This window comes from Rhinolophus sinicus, linkage group LG02 (assembly GCF_036562045.2).
Source record: "Rhinolophus sinicus isolate RSC01 linkage group LG02, ASM3656204v1, whole genome shotgun sequence".
Taxonomy (NCBI): Eukaryota; Metazoa; Chordata; class Mammalia; order Chiroptera; family Rhinolophidae; genus Rhinolophus; species Rhinolophus sinicus.
This window is the reverse complement of record NC_133752.1, coordinates 94,392,981-94,418,608: the sequence shown is the minus strand read 5'-3', so window position 1 is coordinate 94,418,608 and position 25,628 is coordinate 94,392,981. Positions and strand designations below refer to the sequence as shown.

At 33.2% G+C, this 25,628-nt stretch overlaps 1 protein-coding gene across 1 annotated transcript in view; it reads left to right on the top strand.

The window, feature by feature from the left end:
• The window catches only part of DNAJC1 (DnaJ heat shock protein family (Hsp40) member C1), a 197,369-nt gene that overhangs the window by 54,944 nt on the left and 116,797 nt on the right, over window positions 1-25,628 (top strand). The window contains exons 2-6 of the mRNA XM_019755999.2: window positions 13,715-13,816; window positions 14,310-14,356; window positions 20,932-21,097; window positions 21,958-22,055; window positions 23,016-23,109. Of these exons, the coding sequence (XP_019611558.2) occupies window positions 13,715-13,816; window positions 14,310-14,356; window positions 20,932-21,097; window positions 21,958-22,055; window positions 23,016-23,109 (507 nt within the window). The remainder of the gene's footprint in view (window positions 1-13,714; window positions 13,817-14,309; window positions 14,357-20,931; window positions 21,098-21,957; window positions 22,056-23,015; window positions 23,110-25,628) is intronic.

The following is a 25,628-nucleotide window of genomic DNA, read 5'->3' as shown; positions in this document are numbered from 1 at the left end:
CCCGGTAGTATAGTATAGTATGTCACGTCACGTCACATCACATCCCCCATCTTCTAGTAAAATAAGACTGGGTTTTCTATTAATTTTTGCACCAAAAGATGCATTAGAGCTGATGGTCTGGCTAGGTCTTATTTTCGGAGAAACACGGTAGTTGATACATTTTCAGTACTCGTTTTATGCAACAGTAGCAATATTGGTACTGCTGACCATTTTTTTATTGGAATAAAACTATGCTTTTGTAAATTTTGGAAGATGGAAATCAAATGGAGGCTGTGCTTCTGCCTTTGCCTTTTCTCTTTGTAAGCGTGGGTGCCTATCCATTTTCCGTTGGTGTGTGGCATGGATTTGATTGACACCAGCAGTTTCATTGACTGTAGCCACCTTTCTCACTTTCCTTACTATACCAGTGGGAAATTGGACTAAGCCATTCAGTAGTAGCAGTCAGTGGATTGTTGTCTAAGAGTTCGGGCTGTAAGACTAGGGGACTGTCCTCTAGACTGACATTCAGGGGCAGGGATCCTGTCTTTGGAAGACTGCCAAGAACAAGATAGTCTGGCAGGAGTCACAGTAGGAAAAAAGCCCTGGAAGGGGAAACTGGTGCTCTGGGATAAAGGACCAATATGTCTATGAAGTCTGTGAAAGAGAATAAATGCAAAATTGCATTAGGCGAACACAGATTTTAAATGTTCCCTGTATTGTATCTAGAACCTGTCTCAGCTGAGCTTTCAGATGAGATCATTTGGCCCTGCTGTATTGAAAAGTGCAGTTGGCAGAGACAGGAAGGTAAAGCTGGTATATGACTGTTTTCAAGATAACGGAAACTGAAGTTTTAAGTGGTTACTGTGGCACTCTGGTATATTTTGTTCATCTTTCTAAAGAACTAGGTTTTTCCTTTCTGTTTCGTTACTTTCAGCTTTTATGTTTATCCATTCTTTCTTACTATTTTCTTTTGTGCATTTTGTTCTTTTTCTGCTTTCTTAGGCTGGGCACTTGGTTGAGTCACTTTCAGTTTGCCTTGTTAAAAATAACATTTAAAGAGACAAAAATTTATGCAGAGCTTTAACTCTCACAAATTTTGATGTAAAATATTTTTCTTTTCATTTCTAGGCAATATGTAATTTCAGCTCTTCTGTCTAGCTGTACTTATTTTTGGTTTACTTGAAATGTTAAATTCTATAAAAGGTATGTTAAAGTCTATCATGATTGTTTTTATGAAGTTCTTCTATTTAGGAGTTTTTGCTGTTATGTTTATGGATTTTGTTTGTTTGGAACATAAAGGTTTATGACTACTTTAACTTTCAATGGGTTATGCCTTTTATCATTATTTCCTACCACTTTTTGTCCTGTTCCTTATTTTTGACCTTACCCCATCCCTTTTCTCATATTAGTATCAACACTCTTGATTTTCTTTTGTTTACTTTCGTCTTTGTTCATCCCTTTGTTTTCACTCTTGGGTTTTGTTTTCAACCCAATTTGATGATCGTTTGAATTTTGATAAGGGAATTTAATATATGTTTATATTTGCTGAGAAACTAATATGTTTGGTTTTACTCTTTTCCTTTTATTTTGGGTAAAGACATTTTCTTAAATAATCATGATACAATGATCCCAATAAAATTAATAATTCCTTAATAGCACCTACTATACATTCCTTATCCACATGTTTCCAGTTGTTTCAAAATGTCATTTTACCATGGTTTTGTTTGAATCAGAGACCAAACAAGGTCCATACATTACATTTGGTTGTCTCTTTAATGGAGAACACTCCCTCTTGCTTCTCCCGCCTGCCATTGACTTGTTAATAAGACCTCCTTTTCAAGATAAATTAGTTGCAAAATATAGTGTAAGATAACTAATCTGGTTACCAGAAATGATGATTTTGTTTTGTGAATGGTTGATCTGATAATCCTGCCAACTCGGTCTCCCAGTAATTAGATATCAGAAGCAGCTGTCTCTTGAGGCTGCAATCTTTTGTTTGTCTACATTTTGGAGAATGCTTACCTTTTTAATCTTAGGAGGAGGGCAGAGGTGTGTTCAACTTAAATAAATATGGTATTAATCCAAATTTATTTAGATACAAGTTAAAAATAAAGGGGCAGAATGCATTCCACTTTTACCGCACTGGAAATTATCTGATTTGTCAACAAATCATTCTAACTGACCTTGTCTCTCAAAGAATAATAAGATAAATATTGTACATGAGCATCAGTAACCAAGATTTTGATATAGGCTAACCTGTCATTGGTTCCTATATATAGTTTAAAGTTGAGAAAAGTCAATTAAAGCTTATATAATCTTATATAAATTTCAATAGGTTTCTCCAAAGGCAATTGTCTTTAACAGTGATAATGGAAGAACCCAGAGCTTCTCCCAGCTTCCTTTGTAGCAGGTTAGCCATTGAAGCCCAGCCTTAAAATTTATCATGAAGTAAACTACTTTGTTCTATTTATTTATTTATCTTTACCATGGACTATCATTTATTTTTAAAACATTGTCTTTTTACAATTTATTTTGAATTTTATATCCACCTGGCATAAAATCTTACAGTCCTGAGGATAACGACGAATATGTTTCCTGCTTTATCCTCCTGGTCCACTGACCAGAGACGACTTCCTTTAAATATCTCTATTATTTAGTTCTTCTAGTGCTGCCCAGGCACTCTGTTTCTTTGTTGGCTTTTGGGGGCAGGAGAGAGTGGACTCTATTGACTGATTAAGTGAAAAATCTAGAATAAAGAGGACAAAGTCATTATTAAGAGTTTAGCCTGAGTTTTTAATCAGTAATATCAGATGTGAAAATGACCCAAGGACCTAGTCAGAAAGAATACATGGAATTACTGACTTTGAGGCAGCTGATCTTGGGGAGTAAAACTACACAAATTAAGATTCCCAGATGTTAACCTGAGCTTCAAGTTCCTTAACTATGTGCCTAAATATATAGTTTGGATAGCTCCAGTCTTTCCTCCTCACTGAATCTGATAGGCATTCTACATGTTCTTTTTTCGGATTTAATATCCTTGAGGCAATAGGAGGTTTTTTTTATTAAGAAGAGTTTACCTTGGTCAGGTCCTGGGTAAGGTCTTCAGATTTTTGTTTTGGTTAACTAGTTATATATTTCTCTACCGCTTAGCAGACCTAAAAAAAAGGAAAGGTGGGTCTCACCTTTGTAGAGACACTATTATAATTAGAACGAGTTTTAGATTATTGGCAAGCCATTGATATAAATCAGAAGTCAACAAACTACAGTCCCTGGGCCAAAACCAGCCACACCTGTTTTTGAAAGTAATGTTTTATTGGGACACTGCCTCACCCACTTGTTTATTTATTGTCTGTGGCTGCTTTCTCACTACAGTGGCAGAATTTAATAGTTACAACAGAGACTGTGACCTGCAGAGCCGAAAATATTTACTATCTGGCCTTTACAGAAAAAGTTTGCCAGTACTTGATATAAAGTAAAACAGGAAATTTCTCTTACCGTGTTTCCCCGAAAATAAGACCTAGCCAGACAATCGGCTCTAATGTGTCTTTTGGAGCAAAAATTAATATAAGACCCAGTCCTGATATTATATAATACATTATATTATGTTATATTATAGTATAGTATAGTGTTATTATATATATTATGTTGTTATGTTATGTTATATTGACTTGGTTTTATATTCAAATAAGACCGGGTCTTATGTTAATTTTTGCTCCCAAAAATGCTTTAGAGCTGATGGTCCGTCTAGGTCTTATTTTTGGGGAAACACGGTAATATAAGACCGGGTCTTACATAATATAATATATAATAATATAATTAATACAATGTAATACAGGGTCTTATACTAATTTTTGCTCCAAAAGACGCATTAGAGCTGATTGTCCGGCTAGGTCTTATTTTCGGGAAAACAGGGTAGCAACATCATTGCAATAAGTTCGAGAACCTAATTGTCAGACCTCGTATATAGTGGCTAGAATAGTGCCTAGCACAGAGCATGCATGCATGCATAAAGGTATTTCTACATTGTTTCAGTTTTTAAAAATTAAGATAAAATTCATGAAACATAAAATTCACCTTTTTAACCATTTTAAAGTGTACAAGTCAGTGATTTCCATTATATTAGGTTGGTGCAAAAATAATTATGGTTTAAAAGGTTAAAAATGCAAAAACCGCAATTACTTTTGCACCAACTTAATACAATGTTGCACAGTCATCATCTAATTCCAGAACATTTTTATCACCCCAAAAGAAACTGTATGTAGTAAGCAGTCTCACTCTCCATTCTTCCCTCTTTCCCAGTCCCTGAGGATGACTGATTGGCTTTCTGTCTCAATGAATTTGTCCATAAAAGGCAAATGGACAGTTCAGATGGACTCATACAAGCTATGGCTTTTGCATTTGGCTTTTTTCACTTAGAATAGTGTTTGCAAGGTTTATTCATGTTGTAGCAAATGTCAGTACTTTATTCCTTTTTACGTCTGAATAATATTCATTTTATGGGTGTACCTATACCACTTTTTGTTTATCCATTCATCAGTTGGACATTTGGGTTGTTTCCACTTTTTGGCTATTGTGAATAATACTGCTATGAACATTTGTGTACAAGTTTTTGTTCGAACACCTGTTTTCATTCTCTTCAACAATTACCTAGTAATGCAATTACTAGGTCATCTGGTGATTCTGATGACCTAGTAATAATAAAATAATATAAATAGTAATCATAAAAAATAGAAAATATTTTATTTTTTTAGGAGCTACCAAATGTTTTCACAGTGGCTGCAAAGTTTTAAGTTTTGATGAAGTACAATTTGTCTATGTTTTGTTGCCTATTCTTTTGATATCATAGCTAAGAATCCATTGTGAAATCCAAGGTCATATAGATTTATCTCTCTGTTTTTTTCTAAAAGTCTTATAGTTTTAGCTCTTATATTTAAGACTTTGATTCATTTTGTGTTAATTTTTGTATATAGTGTAAGGTAAGGGTCCAGCTTCACATTTTTTGTTTGTGGCTATCCAGTTGTCTCGACATCATTTGTTGAAAGAACTGTTCTTTTCCCATTGAATGATCTTGGCACCCCTTGTAAAAAATCAATTGTCCATCGATAAATAGGTTTATTTCTGGACTTTGAATTCTTCTTTTGAGGTATATGTCATCTTTGTGCCTTGACTACACTGTTTGATTACTGTAGCTTTGTAGTAAATTTGGAAATCAGAATGTGTGAGTCCTCCAGCTTTGTTTTCAAGGTGTTGTAGCTATTCTCGGTCTCTGGCATTTCCCTGTGAATTTTAGGATAAGCATATAAATTTCTGCAAAATGCCAGGTGAGGTTTTGATAGGGGTTGCATTGACTCTAGATCAACTTGAGAAGTTATTGCCATCTTAACAATATTCAGTGTGTCTCTCCATTTCTCTAGATCTTCTTTCATTGCTTTTAGCAATGTTTTGTAGTTCACAGTGTACAAATGGTATACTTATGTTAAACTTATTCCCAAGTATTTTATTCTTTTTGATTCTGTTGTAAAGATTGTTTTTTCAATTGGGGAAGGGGAACAGGACTTTTATTGGCGAACAGTGTGTACTTCCAGGACTTTTCCAAGTCAAGTTGTTGTCCTTTCAGTCTTAGTTGTGGAGGGCGCAGCTCAGCTCCAGGTCCAGTTACTGTTGTTAGTTGCAGGGGACGCAGCCCACCATCCCTTGTGGGAGTCAAGGAGTCGAACCGGCAACCTTGTGGTTGAGAGCCCGTGCTCCAACCAACTGAGCCATCTAACCAACCAGGAGCTGAGCGGCAGCTCATTGATTTCATTCTAATTGCTAAGAGCACAGCTCCCTGGCTCATATGGGAATCGAACCGGCAGCCCCGTTGCCCAGAGCTCACTCTCTAACCAACTGAGCCACCCATCCACCCCTTTCTGTTGTAAACATCTGTTTTCTTAATTTCATTTTCAGATGTTTTTAGTGCTAGGGTGTAGAAATACAACTGATTTTTATACCGGGGGTGCCAAAAATATGTATACACATGACTTGTACAAGTATTCATCTTTTGTTATCGGTATATATTGAATATTACAATGTTAATACGCTTTTTTCCTTTCTAAAAATGTGTGTACATTTTTTGGCACAGTCTGTATGTTGATCTTGTGTCGTATAATTTGTTGAATTCTTTTATTGTCATGCACCATATAATGACGTTTTAGTCAGTATTGCGCTACATATACAAAAGTGGTCTGTCCCATAAGATTATAAGGAAGCTGAAAAATTCCTGTCAGCTAGAGACATCATAGCTATCGTAACATGGTAGGTAGTGCAATGCATTACTCTCATGTTTGTGGTGATGCTGGTGTAAACAAACCTGGGCTGTCAGTATTATAAAAGCATAGTATATACAATTATGTATAGTACATAATACTTCATGGTTATAAACAACTATGTTACTGGTTTATGTAATTTTAAAAAGTTTGCTATAAAACAGTGTGCTGTGTAATTCCAGCACAGCCTCATAGTACTTCTGTGTTAACCTCGTCTCATTTTCTGTTGTTGCTTGATTTAATCTTGTGTTGTTTTGTATAGTAACGTGCTGTACAGGCTTGTAGCCTAGGAGCAGCAATAGGCCATAACACACAGCCTAGGTGTGTAGTAGGCTATACCACCTAGGTTTGCTTTAGTACATTCTTTGATGTTCGCACAATGACAAAATCGCCTAACAAATTTTTCAGAATGTATCCCTGTCATTAAGGGGCACATGACTGTATTAGCTCTAATACCTGTTCTGTGATGCTTTAGAATTTTCTATTTATAGGGTGCCATGTGAATAGATAGTGTTAATTCTTCCATTCCAATTAGGGTGTTTTTTCTTGACTAATTGCTTAGGCCAGAACTTCCAGTACAAAGGTGTCATGAACAGATATCCCTCTTATTACTTTGGGGAAAGCTTTCAAACTTTCATTAAGTGGAGGTTACCTGTGAGTTTTCGTGGATACTCTCTATCAACTTGAGAAAGTTCCCTTCTAGTTCTGGTTGGTTTAGTGTTTTGTTATCAAATGATGTTCAATTTTACCATGTTTTTCCTGCATTAACTGAAAAGACTGTGTTTTTTTCCTTCATTTTATTAATATACTGTATTAATGTTGATTGATTTTCATACACTGTACCACCCTTGCATTCATGGGATAAATCTCACTTGGTCATGGTGTATAATCCTTTTTATATGGTGCTGGGTTTGGTTTACTAGAAGTTTGTTGAGGAATTTTGCGTCTATATTCATAAGAGATATGGGTCTGCATTTTCTTTTTTTTGTTGTGGTTGTCTGGCATTGGAATCAAGGCTCCATTTAATGAGTTAGGAAGCTTTCTTTCCTCTTCTATTTTTTGGAAGAGTTTGAAGAGGACTGGTGAGATCTTTAAATGTGTGGTAGAATTCACTAGTAAGTCATCTGGTTTTGAGGTTTGGACTTTTCTTTGTGAGACATTGGGGGTTTTTCTGGTTTGGGTTTTTTTTTTGTTGTTTTAATGATCAATCACTTTAGTTGTAATAGGTCAATTCAGTTTTTCTATTCATGTGTCAGTTTGCTTATTTCTAGGAATTTTTTTCGTCTGAGTTTTCTAATTGTTTGGCATACAATTGCTCATAGTATTCGCTTAAAATTGTTTTTATTTCTGTAAGAGTGATAACAGTGTGCCCACTTTCACTCCTGATTTTCGTGTTTTGAATCATGTTTCTCTTACTCTCACCGTAGTATAGGTTTGTCAATTTTGTTGACATTTTCAGAGAATCAGCTTTTGGTTTTGTGGATTCTCTGTTGTTTTCCTGTTCTCTAACTTATCTCTGCTCTAATCTTTATTTCCTTTCTTCTTCTTGCTCTGTGTTTAGTTTGCTATTCTTTCTCTAGTTCCGTAAGGGTGAAGGTTAGGTTGATAATTTTTGCATGTCATTGTTTATAGCTGTAAAATTCCTTCTGAGCACTGCTTTTACTACACCATGTAGAGGGATCATGTGTGTTTATAATTCATTCTACCGGTGTCTGCTTTTTAATTGGACAGTTAACCATTTATATTTAAAGTAATTGCTGGTAAAAATAGACTTACTTTTTCCACTTTGCTCTTTGTTTTCTATATGCTTTATATCTTCTTTGTTCCTCTATTCCTTCTTTACTGCCTTCTTTTGTGTCAGATTTTCTAATATACCATTTGATTTGCTTTTTGTTTCTGTTACTATAGATATTTATTTTTAAGTGTTTGCCATGGGGATTACACTTATTTAATGACAATATAGGTTGAATTAATACTAATTTAGTTTCAATTGTATAAGATATATGGCTCCTATATAGCTCTGTTCCCCTTCCTTATATAGTGACTATCACAGATTACATCTTTACACATCTATGCCGTAGACATAGATTTATATTATTGTTTTACTTGAATAGATTCGTAATTGTTGCTTTAGTAGTTGTCTTTTAAATTGTATAGAAAAAAAATGGAGTTCGTAACCAAAAATACATGAATATTGCTTTTATATTTATCTATATAATTAATTATCTTTACCAGTATTTTTTTCCTTCATGTGGATTTGAGTTACTGTCTAGTATTTCTTCCTTTCAGCATGAAGGACTCCCTGGAGCATTTATTGTAGAGCAAGTCTAGTAGCGATAAACTCTCAATTTTTGTGTATTTGGAATTTGTTAATTTCTCTTTCATTTTTGAGGAATAGTTTTACTGAATATAGAATCCTTGGTTTACACACTTTTTTTTACATTTTAACTATGTCATTCCAGTAACTTTTAGCCTCCATGGTTTCTGATGAGAAATTAGCTGGTAATATTGAGAATTGTTTGTACATAATGAGTTGCTTCTCTCGCTGCTTGTAGGATACTCTCTTTTTGTCTTTCTCTTTCAACAATTTGGTTGTAATGTTTCTCTGAGTTTATCCTGTTTAGGGTTTGTGAAGTTGATTCTATTTAGGACTTTTGAGATTTTGGGGTGTGTGTACTTATGTCATTCATCAAATTTTGGAAGTTTTCCACTATTTTTTATTCAAATGTGTTTTTTGTCCTTTTTTCTCTTCTCCCTCTTGGATTCTCATTATGTAAATGTTAGTACTTTGGTGGTGTCCCATAGGTCTCTTAGGCTTTGTTCATTTTTCTTTATTCTTCTTTCTGCTACTCATATTGGATAACTCAGTTGACTTATCTTCAATTTCATAGATTCTTCTGCCTGATCAAATTTGTTTTTATACCTCCTCTAGAAGATTTTTTAAATTTCAGTTGTTATATTTTTCAAGTCCAGAATTTCTCTTGGGTTCCTTTTTAAAATTCCTGTCTCTTTGTTGATACTCTCAATTTGGTGAAACATTATTCTTATACTTTCCTTTCTTTTTCTTTGTATATGCTCTTGAACATATTTAAAATAGTTGATTTGAAGTATTTTCTAATAAGTTGTATATCTGGGCTTCCTCAGGGGCAATTTCTATTAATTTCTTTTTGCCCCATGTGTGGGCTGTATTTTCTTATTTCTTTGCATGTTTTATAACTTTTAATGAATACTGGAAATTTTGAATATATAATGTGTTATCAGATTCTCCCACATCACCAGCGTTTTTTGTTTGTTTCTTTGGTTGGTGCTGTTTTTGTCTAGTGACTTTTCTAAACTAAATTTGTAAAGTGTATGTTCTTTGTCATGTGTGGTCACTCATGTCTCCATTTCATTAACTTAGTGGCCAGCTAAGGGTTCAGCAGAGATTTCCTTAAAGGTTTGGAACCAGAAATAAAAGGGGGGAGGGGAACCTTACAGTCTTTGCTACTGTGTTTCCCTGAAAATAAGCTCCAGTTAAGATCATCAGCCAGACGAACGCATTTAGTACGTTATGACGATGTTCCAGAAGAAGATGACATGACTGTATTTGAATAAATGTAGATTGTTGTACATGAAAAAATAAGACATCCCTGAAAATACGCCCTAATGCATCTTTTGGAGCAAAAATTAATATAAGACCCGGTCTTATTTTCGGGGAAACACAGTAGTGGGTTCTGTGTGTATGCTGGGGCATGCCTTCAACACTCAGCTAAGTAGTTTACAACGCTCCCCTGGCCTTCACTTTCTTCTTGCACACAACCTGAGGATCACCCACTAGTGAGAATTCAGGGCCTTCTCAAGTCTTCCTGAGCCTGAAAGACTCCACCTTGGGCATGCACATGTCTTCTGGTTTCCAAGGAGTATGTGGGAGCTTTTCAAAGTCCATATTCCCAAAGCATCTCACTTCCCAAGCTTTTTGATGTGTCTATTATGTGCCCCAACTGTAATCCCTTGTCCCATTGGCACCAGCTAATAAATTTGCCTTTAAATGTTTTTGACAAAAGTCCTGGATGGTTGCCTCTTTTCCCTGGAAGAGTTCTGTGTTTGGTAAGATAAGGGTAGCCCTTTACACAGTTTGTCAGGAAACCGACAGACAGGCCATACAAACAACCACAGTTCTTTGAGAACAAAGTCCACTTGGCTTTCTCCAGCACTACTAACCCACACCAAGAATTCAGATTGGCATCTTCAAGACCATAACTGAAAATCAGGTACCTTTTTCTTGATTGTGTGCTTGTCTGATTGCTGTAAACGTTTGACAGATTTGCAGAGTTTAGATAAGGTTGATTTGGACGGTCTTTGCCAGATTATCTGCTATTTCTGTGCATAGACAGGCCCTTGGAGTTCCCTACTCTTCTGTTTCTGCTGATGTCTCTCCCATTGCATTGTTTCAACTTTGATAAACACATATTACTTTCATAGTTTTTTGTTTTTTTGGGGTTTTTTTTTAAGAATGACCACATGTCTCTTCTTAATGTAGGTTATCCAAGTATTAAGATAGTTCTTGTTCAGCTTGCCCAAGAATCATATCCAATTTAGAAGGAAAAGAATTCTGGCAATTGAACCCAGTAGATCTCCTGATGTCCACAGTGGGGCCAGTCTACCTATAGCCCTAGCAACAATGTTTTCTCTGCAGACCAGAGAGAGAAAAGGCCTAATCCACTGAGTATTGGCAATAAATGTTCTAAAATTTAGGTCTCTAGTAGAAATATGACATAAATATGTTAGGAAAGCTAACACATATCATGGTCTTAACCTTAAGAAATGCAGTAGACCATATTCCCATTGTTGTTATGTGGATGTTTTCCATATAGTTTATCAGGTCAATAAAAATGTGACAGTTGCTTTCACTGCTTTCCCAAAGCTGTAGCCCCTTCTGAAGTGACTCAGCCCAAATCTAACCAAATCTACAGAGCCAACATAGAGAGCTCTGATTCTGAGGCAGTGTTTTCTGGGTCTGAATACTCTTTTCATGTGTCGTGTTTGTCCGAAAAGAAGACCTAGCCGGACCATCAGCTCTAATATGTATTTTGGAGCAAACATTAATATGAGACCCGGTCTTATGTTAGATAAGACTGGATCTTATAGTAAAAGAAGACCAGGTCTTATATTAATGTTTGCTCCAAAAGATGCATTGGAGCTGATGGTCAGGCTAGGTCTTATTTTGGGGGAAACACGGTGTTTACCAGCAATATGAACTTAAGCAAGTTACTTAACCTCTCTGTACCTCACTTCACCAGTAAAATGGACCTGGTAACAACTATTATCTTGTAACTTTGTTATGAGGATAAATTAAGTTCCACTAAGTAATTAACTAAAACTAAATACATATATAAGCTACTTGGAGGTGCACCTTGTCCAGAGCATGTCTTTGTAGACAGGGAAATCTTTGAGTTTTTCAGTTCTATCCACTTAGGATGGCACTTATTGGTGAAATAACCCTGCTGGGCAGATTCTCGCAAAGCAAATAGGCAGGCGTTATTTGTGTGTAGCCTCAGAGGCTCATTCCTTTGTCAGGAGGAAACTGTCTACAGCTGAATGGTATAAAACAAGGTTGGGAAACAGTCTCATAATGTGTAATGATCTGGGGGTCCGGGTAGATGGACCAAGATGGTGGGAAGTAAAGCTATAAAGATTGGAAAAGACAGATGATGAAGGCACTTGGGAGTTACTGAAGCGTTTGAAACAGGAGAGCCATCTGGTCACATTTACATTTAGGTACATACTGTGGCAGAAGAATGGAGGATTGGGGTCAGCATGGCAAGACTAGAAGAAGGGAAATGCCTTTAGGTGACTATTAGTCATATTCATTTTTAAGTAAGTCATAGATGTTCCATAATGAGCATGTATTAATTTTGTAACTCAAGAAAATGCATAAGCTCCTATTTTGTAAGAAATTTACTTTTGGAATTTCTTTATGATACAGTCCCAATTTAATAAAATCTAAAATTAAAGTCCCAAACAGAGAATGATTATTCATTTGACACTTGACCTCTTTGCTCAACAAAATTTCCATTACAGATTTTCTGTGTAATCATCCTTTTTACATGTTACCTATTATATAAGTATAGGGAATACATCAATTCCATTTAGCAGAGTAGAAGGAAAATTATTACCGTATTACCCACAAGACTTACTCTGCTAATTTTATAGTTCCTCAGCCCTCCACAAGTCAGAAAAGTATTCACACCTAAGTTGAAACTTTTAAGTCAATTGATAGCCTGTAGCAATAATTTCCAGAAAATCGATACTGAAAATAATGGCTTATAAAGGAAAGCTTGACAGTACTTTGCCTCTTTTCAGCTCTATTTCTTTAACAGCTATTTAGTCCTAGTTATACAGATTTTTGTTTTGTTTTGTTTTGTTGTTTCAGTCATTTGAACTTTTTAGTAAAGTAGTTTTAGGAATTAACTGGAGAAATATTCAGCTATAAAGTGAGATTAAATTTAATAAGCAACTTTATTATCATTTTGTCCCACTGTGATTACGTTAGTTATTAGCATAACTTTTAAACTTACAAAGTTTTAAACCCAACTTGATAGTGTGTTCTTTGTTACTGTATTTTATTATTATTTGTTATTGTATTTTATAATGGCCATGTAAAATGATGTTCTCTGAGTTTACCTGTGCACACAGGATTACATAAAATGTAATTTTAATGTCCACTTAATCCGAAGTACTCTTACTGAACTATTGTGACTTTTTAAATACATTTAAACTATATTAGTAATACATAAACAGTGGACAAATTTATTTCTCCAAAGCAGACTGTGGAAACTGAATACCACTGAAAACACCCTTTACAGTACTAAAAAAGTGTTAAGTATAATATATGTAAATACTTTTAAATAGAATTATTTTGGATAAATGCAAATTTAACTGTCTTTAAAAAAAAGCATACTTTTGACATGTGAAATTAAGATTCCATAGGCTGTTGCTTGATGGTAAATTCAATATAAATAACAATGAAGAAACCACATATGGTAGGCCTGGGAAACTGGCTTTAAGATTCTCAAATAAATAACAACCTTTGAAGGCACACAGATGTATTAATTTTTAATTTGTTTCTTTTTGATCTCTTAATTACTGAAAAAGATTTATTGGTTAATTTTAGAAAGGCAAGTGTTTGAAAAGTTTTGCCAAATACTGTCTTCTGTAAATGACTGTATGGTAATGAAAAGTTAAGAGGAGAGCCAAATTAGATTGAATAATTGTTCAGTCATGTGGGGCAGGCCAGTTGCATAGCCTGGTTGTTAGACTGATTGCTCAAATTACATTGCCTGGGGTCCTGCACTTGGTTGGCTGTCTTCTCAGATCTTAACAAGGTTCTGGGAATTTCTTTTTCTGACAAAGTTTGCTTTGTGTTTTTCCCCTCCCCCCACCACCTCCAGGATGCTTCATCTGCAGACATTAGAAAAGCATATCGTAAGCTTTCATTAACTTTGCATCCAGACAAGAATAAAGATGAAAATGCAGAAACTCAGTTTAGACAAGTAAGTGAAATACGCTGTTATATTTTTGTGACAAATTTATAAATGTTTATGGTAGAAATAGTAACTTATATGTAGAATATTTCCATTTGAAAATGAGGTTGTAGTTTAGAAATACAATGTATATGTGTGTATTCACTTTTTTACAAAGTAAGTTTTTACTAACTTTTTTGTATATTAGAATCTCTAAATTCTTGGAGGGTCATAATAGTCATAATTTTCTTGTCTAAATTACAGCTTCTGCTTTTTAAAAAAAGCACATTTTAAGATAATTATTACTTCTGCATCTTTCACAAAGATTTATATTGGTCAAGCATTTTTAACCTCTGAAGGTGTTACTGAAAACATAAAGCATACTTATAATTAAGGTTTTATCTGTTCATTGTATTTATGAGCACATAGGGTTTTCTGCCTGAGCATTATAGTGCGTTCACCTTCCTAAGTGATTTCTTATAGTTGAGAGTATTCTTATTTTAAAGTAATGTTTCTATTTTAGTTGGTGGCCATTTATGAAGTTTTAAAGGATGATGAACGAAGGCAGAGGTGAGTGTTCGTTTCCACTTTTGAATCAAGATGTTAGTTTGATGTCTCAGTTTATAAAGGAAAGAATTGTCTCATTAAACACTTTATTATAAGTTAGTATTTTATTTTTGTTCCTTCCAAGACATGCAGTGTTTTTAAAATAATATGTTTAGAGCAGAGTTAATTTAAATTCAAAATATTCACTAGGTTGATTCAATACTTGTAGATTTCAGGATCATGAGTCATAATATTAGCAACTCATGGCTTCATTAGAAAAGATTTTTAACATGAGTGTTTATGCCCTGGGAAATACAACTACCACTTGACTTCAAGTAAATTCCCATTCATTTTTTATAATAATAGTTCCTATCTGTGCTTGTTGGTCCTTTCCACCCCACCCCACCCCATTCCCTAACTGTTTTGGAATAAGGCTGTTAGTGATATTCAAGTTATTGCCATTTCTTGATGTTTCCTCACTCTCAAAGTAATAAACCCAATTTGCGAGTAAGAGAACAGACTTGTATGAATCTGTAGAAGATGGAAGTGGAAGAAGAATACCTGCTTTCTATTTCTCTTGCCTCCTTCCCTTCCCTTACTCTGCTCCAGTGATTCTGCATTTATGGTTAGTTAGTGGAGGCAGCCCCTGCGCTCAGAGACTTACTTCTTTGTGCCCCCTTCAGAACAGTAGTAACCTATTTATACAGCGGTTTATAGTGCCAGTGACCTAAGAGGAGACGGCAGAGAGGCCCCTTCCTCTACTTTACAATGTGTGGAATGTAGACACTCTTGCAGTGGCCTTCAAAGTTTAAGTCAGACCCACAATAAGGAATACATTTTACATCATGCCTCCAGATACAAACACACACACACACACACACACACACACGCACACACAAAACCAAAATTTCACAAAACACTTTTCTGTGTGTGTGAACCAGACTGATATTTTCTATTCTTGGCTAGTCTAGACTAGTGTTTTTCTTTTTAAAAACAATGCTAGTTGTGGTCCACTAAATTGATTTCATGAGCCACTAGTGGGCCACAATTCGCAGTTTGAAAATGTTGCTCTACATTAAAAGATTACCTTTAAAAAAAAAAAAAGGTATTAGAGATTTTAGACTAGGCCAGCCTAATTATCTGTATCTCTCTATGAGGGCTAATATATCTTAAAGACAACCCCCAAAATTATGTTATGTGACGTTCTGAATCTTTCTTCAACTATGTTATCTGGAATTATTCTGTATCCTAAAATGTTAGCTACCACTGTTGGTTCTCATCCTAACTCTTTAATTTGAATACCTCAGTTGTCACATTGCAAAGCAAGGACTCAAGATATTCTCTTGAAGTGTTCTTTGCTTTATAACAAGGGCTGGCATTGGTCCAGATACCATAGCAGACATTCCTCTGGTTTGAGATAATCCATAGTGTTGAAAGAGTCCTAGAAGTATGTTGAAACAAGTGTTGGTCATTCTGTGCATATTTTCTCATTGGTTTCTCTCACCCAGCCCTTAGTTTTGTTTCACACATCAAGAATGTGTCTGTAAAGATAGCTTTATTTAGTCTCCCTACATCTTTGGCATCAGATTTTGTCTTTTTGTTTGCGGTTTTCTTAAAAGTCAGTAAACTTTGTAACAATTTCTTTCAATTACTGGAATTATTTATCTCTTTTCAGAACAAATCACTTATGTATAAATTGTTTCTTCATTAAGGCAGACTCATCTAACGTTTTCTTTTTAGGATTAGTTCCCTTTGCATTTATTTTACAGTGTTAGTAGAAAAAATGGATCTGACAGTTACACAAACAGCTGTAGTATTTATACCCCTTGAGGGACAAGTAACTCTTTGGTGACTGGTTTTCCCTGAGGCAAAAGTCTTAACTAATCAAGCTAAGAATCATTCCTCTAAAGCTTGCGCCTGAGGCCAGGTGACCTATGAGTATTTAAACCTATAGGAGAAATCACCTCTACAAATAATTACCTAATGTTTATAATTCCTTTAGAGGAAAAAAAAACATAGTCAGTTTTATCTTCTAAAAGGAGATTGTCTTATACTTGTAGTAAAAAATGCTTTTGGTGTCACAATTATTTATTGTAAATATTCATTAAATAAATGTTTTTAATGTGTAACCTTCCAGGAATTTGCAATTTGGAAAATTGTCATAGACCTCTTTCCTATTTATTTGCCTTACAAATAATTGTGTTCTCACTGAAATCAGGCACATTGTTTAAATTTTGGTAGAAAAGGGAATAGCAATGAAATAAACTCGACAACCCTTTTACATTTTCTAGGAAAAGGCAAATTTTATTTTATTTTTTAAACAGCCTTATTAAGGTGTAATTTGTGTACCATAAAAGTCACCTATTTTAAGTGTACAATTCAGTGATGTTTAGTGAATTTACAGAGCTGTGTAAACCACCATAATCCAATTTTAGAACATTTCCATCACCTCAAAAACGCTTCCTCAAGCTCATTTATAGGCAGTCCCCACTGTGATCCCAGCCCTAGGCAATCACTGATCTTTCTGTATCTATAAATTTGTCTTTTCTGGACATTTCATATTAATGAAGTCATGTAATATGTAGTCTTTTGCATATGCCTTCTTTCTATTATCACAATGTTTTTGAGATACATCCATATTGTCGTATATACCAGTAGTTCATTCTTTTTTATTGCTGAATAGTATTCCATATACTACTTTTTTTTATCCATTCACCAATTGGTGGACATTTAGATTGTTTCTACTTTGGGGCTATGATGAACAGTGCTGCCATGAATATTCACAGTGTGAACAGATGTTTTCATTATGTTGGGTAGATTCCTAGGAGAGCATTGTAAATAAACTTCTAAGCCTTTTTTTCCTCGTAAAGGCATAGACTGGAGCACGGAAATAACAAGTTCTGGTTAGTGGAAGGAAGCCTAGCATAACAGCCTTTTCTAAACTCCTTAGATAGCTTGCTAAGTATTAGCTGAAATAAAGCACTGAGTAGATAGATACCAGTCGTTACATACATACACTAGGTTGTGCTTTAGTAATACTGACATATTTACTTTTATTTAAAGTCTATTATAAATTTTAACCAATATTCTTTTGCTAACCCAGTTGTACAACTTTAAATTTGGGGAGGAGATTGGTCTATTTTATGGTACTATGTTTGTAAAAGTTGAAAGTATTTTTTTAGTTTAATAAATAAAATCATGTTTTATTTACAAACTCAATGATGAAAAATATAGTTATATCAGCCTTCCTTTGCTAAACTTTTACAAATCCATTACCTAGTTATTGTAAATGTGAAATCCATTACCTAGTTATTGTAAATGTGATTACAGATGTGTTTGAATAAAAATAAACATTAACATGAGAATAAGAAATCTTAGTACCTTCCTCAATTAGGAGATACAAGATACCTATTATATACAATATATAAAGTACTGTGTACTACAGTTTGGGGCATATACATATATATATGTGTATATATATACATTTTAAAAAGGAAGAGTGAGATCAATTAATTTAGACTTCTTTCCTGTTTATGATCTTTCTACAATTAATTTTTACTCTGAAGCTTCAAAATGTGATCTAAATGGATGTTGCTATTGTTTTAAGCTAAAAAGTCAAACTTTGTATGCTGGTAAATTGACAATATAGGCAAATGCTATAATTATTTAAACATTCGTTTTCATAATATACATGTTTTCTATTTTAGTTTCATATTTACTATTTTATATTTCAAACTATGATGTTTTAAATTCACATAAATTTTTTCTTCTGGTAATTTAAACATTTTTAGATTTATTTGCTTTCCAATGTTTATATTAGGCTAAATATGTTTGATGAATTGTATTATAGAATAGAGCTCACTAATGATTATGTAACCATTGTTATATGTTCATCATGTACATTTTAAGAAAATCAAAGTAAACATATATAAGACCATTTGTTAGATAGGTGGAATCAATTAATATTTTAATTTTGAAGATAATGCCTTTATAGTTCCATATGCTTCTTTGCATTAGTGATTTTTTCATCATAAAGGTTTACTTTTGTATTTTCTTAGAACACATTCATAAATGTGTACATTCCTAATCGGGTTTTAACAAATTGTTAAGAGCAGTTTGTATGAGCTCAATTACAGAACATTTTAACAGTGTTATGTGTTAAATATAGAAAAAAGCGTAACAGTGATGTTTTAAATTTTATGTGTTATCAACACATTTTTTTCTTAAACTACTTATGAATATAGTGTCTGTATGTCTTTTTAAAAATATCTGTTTTTTCAGTGTTTCAGGAAAGCAGTGATTTCTCTTTCAACAGCATATATTCTAAAAAGTGAACTATAATAAAAGCTATCTTACCTTAAAATGGCCAGTCGTGTGAGCCATAATGTTCATTGATAGTAAAATCAATAGAGCATTGATTGTAAGCTTAATCCTTGGAGACTGTTGTTTAGAGTGGGAGACATAGCCTAGTAAATATCTAGTTCTGTTTAATGTGTTCAGTGCATGAAGTTTTGCTGTCTTGAATTTGGCTGTACACTAAATACAATTTATATGTGCAGTAGAAAATAGTTAACAGAAACATAGCATTTCAACAAGATGGTGATAAAATATTTGATGTGACATTCATAACTATGAGTTCAGCTTGTTTTCTTCCATTGCACTTAGATCTAAAACAAATTTAGTAATTAGTAATGCTCTTAGGTAGCTGTTGCCACTTTCTTAGGTATTCTTTATTAATAACTATACTTTTTACATGAAGTTATTTCATGGGAGAGATTAGCTGAAAATAATGATCTTTATAGTCACCTTTTTTTTCCCTCAACAAATCTGAAGTGGACTATAGATTTAGAATAAATTCAGGACTTAACATTCATTGAACTTCATTCGAATGTTGTAATCTTGCATTATACCACTTGAAACCTTTTTGTCAATACATTTCTAATTTAAAATGAGTCAGTTTTCACAAAGATAGATTTAAATATAAATTTTTGAGGACAGGAATGATAGCTTTGGATGAAATCCTATTATTTCCATATTACTGTTGCTTATAAATATTGAAAAAGAATATTTAACATGAAAATTTTTCTAGTCCAGCCACTACACAACCGTATTTTAATTTGTAGACTCATACACCACACAATTTGCCTTTTAAGAGTTTAGTAGTAATTAATGTCCTTTGCTTTGAACATTGGTTATTCTGATCTGCAATTAATATTAATAATCTAAATTGATGTAAAAGTCAGGTTTTCTAGATTTGCTAATAAAATATATTTTGAATTTGTAACCAATATCTTTTTACTGAAAAAAGAAGTTGCCTGTAATAAATCCTCTGCTTTGTTTTTTTAAGCATATCTCCAAGGTATCAATTTAATAACTATCAAAGTAGCTACTGCAGTTGTTGCATTTAAATTGATTTACATGTCAAGACTGGCAGTTTAGCAGCTGCGCTATTATTCCTAGATCGGTCAATTTACTTGAGAAAAACCTACTACTGAGTTCTACTGACCTGCCTGACAATATAGGCCCTATTTCTATTCCTGTAATTAGGCCTGCAACTAACTCAGAATATTTTTAATTAAAATATTTTGGTCAATGTGTTGCACCAAATTAGGCCTTTCAGTGAAGATTTAATTCTGGAAATAGTGTGATTAGAATATTTAATGAGTTGTGTTCAGTTAAGATTAACAGGTTGTGTGTTTTGAACATACAGTGTATGTGACCATTTTGAGTTTTACAATCATAAATGTTATTCCTGATGTTTAACCTTAAAAATATTTGCCTCAGTAACTGTCTGACAGGTCAATTTAAATTCAGTTGAAATTCTATTCTAAAGAAAGCTGATTTAAGTGCATTAATAGGATAGCTTTTATTTGTTACACTCTCTCCTTCCAGCAAAGCCAAGAATGAGGAAATTCCCACTTAAATGTTTACAAATAAACAGTTTTATTGAGAAATCTGACATAAACAATGGTTGTTTCCACATCTCTTTCTGATTTGGGAATTTTTTATTCTCTAAAGGAGTGTGAGCAATACAAAATCAAAAGATGCTCATTTTATAGGCTTTTACATCGTTAAGAAGCTTTCATAAAATTATATATGTATAAATATTTTAACTTTGAACCATACATAGTACAAAGGTGGAAATAAAAGCATTGACTAGAAAATGTAGCCTGAATTTGATTGAATTAGTGGATAATTCATGGTAACAAATAGAGCTCTTATCTTGATTTTTCTGCCATTGAGGCCCTTTTGTTGCTGACTTCTATGGTGGGGTCTTTACAGCTGACTCTGACACAGAGGTAGACTATATGGCTCCTGTAGTTTAGATGTCATTCCAGAAGTCACATCATTGGGGTCCTGTAAAAACACAAGGTCTGGTATCCACGGTATATTACTGTGTACCTTTTTGAAGGTTGTCTGTGACTGGACTTACATACAGTGTTTTGAAATTATAGGCCATTGTAATGCTGATAATCTATATAAATGTTATCTATCTTAGAGAAATTCTTTACTTTCTCCTTTTTTAAAATATAGATACAAATAAAGGGTTTTTTACATTTCAAACTCCCCATGAAAAACTGTTATATTTGCTACTGTAGGTATGATGATATTCTGATCAATGGACTTCCAGATTGGCGACAGCCTGTATTCTACTACAGGCGAGTGAGAAAAATGAGCAATGCTGAGCTGGCATTACTTTTGTTCATTATTCTCACAGTGGGTCATTATGCTGTGGTTTGGTCAATCTACCTGGAAAAACAACTGGTAAGTGTTGGTAATAAATCAAATGATTTAGCCTCCTTAATTTTATGGAATTTCAGACATTTATTTTTCAACTGATGAAATTTTCAATTTTTCTGTATATACTCCTCATCCCAATAGTTTTATGCTCAGTATTTATTATTGTTTGATATGTTTCTAAGTCAAGGAGAACCCATGACATAAAAAAAAATCGTTCCTTTTAAAAATGTGGCATTTGAGTTAGTTAAAAGATTCTGTGAAGGCCCAAATTTCTAGCTGAAAATTAGAAGGTAGAGCCATGATTTCTTATCACCTTCCAAAGAGAAATCTTTTTATGTAAAAATGATTTTAGAAATGTTTGTGTCACAGGCCGTTGTATAAAGAATTTTTTTAAGTTTTTAACTAAGACTTGAAATGAGTTTAATTTTATAATTTCAGAGATCAGTTGGTTAAAAAATTGTTACATTTTTCTAATAAGCTAGTGCATAGTTTATTTTGCTATGGATGTTTATTTATATGCTAAAGATAATCAAACATATTTATCAGTATTCATAAATTAGCATCTGTTTACTCATTCTTTTTGAAGTGACATTATTAAAGTTGGATGAATGAGAAAAAGTAAGTTGAATGCTTTCTCTTAGAAAACTTTGATTACTATGGAGATACACATGACTGACAGTGCTAAACTTCATGTGTGTTTAAGGACTGGATACCATGGCAACACTTATTGTTAAAGATTGATGATTTTACTTAATCATGTTGGACCCTACATACATTTGCATAAATGTTCCTCTATAATGTTTACCCTTCACAGAAGACTCTTGATAACATTTGAAGAGTACATGTTAATGATAACCTGTAACCATAATTCTTTCCACATTAAGGATGAGCTGCTTAGTAGAAAAAAGAGAGAAAAGAAAAAAAAGACAGGCGGCAAGAGTGTGGATGTATCAAAACTTGGTGCTTCAGAAAAAAATGAAAGGTGGGAACATATAAAGAATATTTTATAGTTTGAAACTGTTTAGAAATATTTCTTTAATGCGATTCAACTTCATATGTTTATCCATTTCAGATATGCTAACATTTATATCTGTAGAAGGTTTATGGAAGGCTAATAGAGTGCCATATTAGTTTATAAGACAAATTCTGATCTTAGGCAAAGTTCTACAATTTTTTTCCCTTGTGAAGTGTTAATATATATTTCAGTAATTAAAACGCCAAATTCTTGTAGTTTGAAATTTCCATCCTGTACTTTAGAAACAAAGTATTACTAGACCAATCTGTCACTTTAGTGTTTAGCTCAGGAGTGACAATATGTGCAGAGGCAGTGATATGCAGTGAACTCAGAAAGATACCACCATTTCTTCTATGGATTCATAGAAAGAAAGGGTTTAAATAGTTCACACAGCAGGACAGGAACCGGACCAATGTGAGATAGAGATCAGAGACTGTTCTGCCTGTCTTTTAGTCTGATGACATCAGTGAGTAATGCTTCAGTGAACTGCAAATGACATTAATTTTTATGTATTGGTTTGTTTATGCTCCAGTCTTCATATCTGCTTGTCAGCACTTGGGAACACGCTGATGATGTTTAGTCTTTTATAGCCGAAGTAATCATAAGGTTTAAGAATTCATTTTGCAGAACTGATGAAAAGTCTGAGTTAGAAAGAGGTCTTTTGTTTCTTTGTCTTTATAACTTGATTAGGAGCCTCCTTACGCAAAATCTAAGCCTTTTCTTACTTGCTAAACATATTGCATTTGCTTAACTACTGTATTTCATGATAGAACAAGTCAGAATAAGTGATACATGTCAAATATTTCATTGAAAAATTTCTTCTTTTGTGTTGAAATAGCCATTCTAAACAGAAATCATGATCTTTATAAAAATATTTTTTCTCCCAACTTTCTCTTTTTTGCTTCTTTGCTTTTGTTTTCCCTTTAGATTGCTTATGAAACCACAATGGCATGATTTGCTTCCATGCAAGCTGGGGATTTGGTTTTGCCTTACACTAAAAGCATTGCCTCATCTTATCCAGGTAAAATGTACCTCTTTCATTTAATATTAGATGGTTTCATTTTAATTATTCATGAAATAATTTATGTCTGTGTCTGCTCTTTGAATGCTGGTATACAGTGAATGCTTCTTAATGCTGATTGAATAGTGTTTTTGTAAGTGTAAACCTAATTTCAAATAGTCCTAAAATTATTTAGGTATCTAATCCTATAACTCTCTCTTACATTGCTTTTAGGACACCTTAGAATTCCAAAGCACTGGAAAAAGGTGGAAAATACTATCTTTAGGACAGATATAAAGGCAACAAAAATTTAATTAGCTGTTATCAGTTAAGGCATATTCAGTAAAAATAAAAAAGTGGGACTCAAATAGCTTGTCACCCATTATTTCAATAGCATTTAAATACATAGTATAAAAAAAGAGCTTTACATGAACATATGTTTAATTATGCAAAAATAAGTTTTCCATTTTATTTGTAATTAAGTGGAGTGAGGACACTGTGTTATATTGGTAATCAAAGTTTCTTTGCTAGTTAGTCTTGATCACAATAGAATGTAGGTACATGTCATATTTATATGGCAATTTCTGTTACATTTTTAATATTTGATGCACCAAAGCATATTTTATTAAAATGTTGCTTTGTTAATTTTGATTATTGCATCTGGTTAGAAAATTCCCCACACATAAACATGATATTTGAAAGTATATGTTAAAGTTTTATTGTACAAAGTTTGAGGTTCTTTGAGATTATAATTTTGGGGAGGAAATGTTTCATTTCAGAAAACAAATATTTAGAAACAACTAGAGAGCCAGTTATTTCTACTCAGTTCTACCCACTTTTTTTCACATATGAGAGTTGTTTTTCCTAATTGTTTAAGGCAATGAATGACTCCAGCTTCTGCATTTTATTCTTTTTCCTCTCAGAACAAAAATTTTTTATTTGAAGGGAAAAATGAAATGAAGATCACTAATGTATGTTTTTTTCTAGCCTTGGAGAAATTATTTACCAGTTCTTGCATGAAAATAGTTCATCTTAATAGTTACTACTTACAAAATTGTGTATTTTGCTTACCATAAGAGAGAAAATTGGAGTATTTTGGTATTTAAAAACTTTTGTTTTTAAGTTATGTAGCATATTATATTATTTATTTAAGTAAAAATCCACAATCTTTGTACACATGTAAGACTTAATAAGAGAGAGGGAAAGTATATTTGTTGTACTGGTATGTGTATGAGAAGATGTGACAGAAAAGTATTTTAAGACATAGTTTCTTATGTGTTTTGAGTAATTATTTTTTGTCAGCTTTAGAATCTGTGCAATAGGCAAAGTATAGATGAATTTAAAAGTATAGTCAAGAGACAGTATAAATGGAATATCACATAAAATGTAAATCTGAAACACTTCTTTATAATTTTAATCTAAGTCATTTGAAACAGTTTATTTGGTAAAATTAATATATTTCTTGGTTAGCATGCAGGATAATTTGCAAAAATAGAATCAGTATATTAAGATGCCTTAGATTTACAAGTTATTATTCTACATTATCTGCCTGCTATATTGGACCAAACAGATTGTTTTGCCTCCTCATAAATTTGTAGAACATTTACAAAAATGAGGAATTTTACAAAAATGCTTTAATCACTTTAGAAACTGTTTTTTTAAACTGTTAGATCAGTTTGAATTTTAAAGTTTTTACTTACTTGGTGGTACCTGTTGCCTTTCAGTTTTGAAATGCCAGGCAGTTGGTTTTAAAAACCTTTGTAAACCTAATTTTTAAATTTTGGTCTAATCATTCCTTCCTGATAAATACATTCCACCAAGAAGAAAAGATAAGACAATTTTCCTCTTTTTAAGCAAATACTAGCTATTTTAATTCTGCTTTGAGGACAGAAGATCAGTTTTTCTCATGTATACTAACAAAATAATGTAGTATAGTAGACTGTGATACAAATTGTAATAGTGAAAGTATTTTAGATTGAGAATCATATAACTATGTTTTCATAAGCACTAATAAAGCAATACTGAATAGTTGCTGTTAGGATTACATTTTTGACTGCTTTTATTTTCTGCTATGACCTTTGTATTAATTTATCACCCATAAAATTGTGTAATGTGAATACATATGCCTTGTCTGCAACACTGAAGTTGTGTGACACTTCTGCAAGATCTGCTTAAGTAAAATATTTATGAAATTTGAAGCCCTCTTTACTTGAAGCAATCTGCATTGGTAATTGGTACACGGTTAAAAGGGAGCTCTACTAGAGCCCTAAGTATAAAAAATGATACACACACCCTTAAGCATTGTAAGCATGTACTTTACATTTATTCACCACTCTTGTGATATAGAGCCACTGTTTTATTTTTAAATAGGAATCCTCTTTCTAGCATAAACCATACTTATAATGTTGGTTTCTTTAAGGACACATTTTCATTTGATTTCTTTAAAGAAGAATTAAACTAGATGCTTGTGAAGCAATGAAGTTGTATAATCCTTAGCGATTTTTATGATTTCCCCCAATCTTTCATTATTGACCTACATC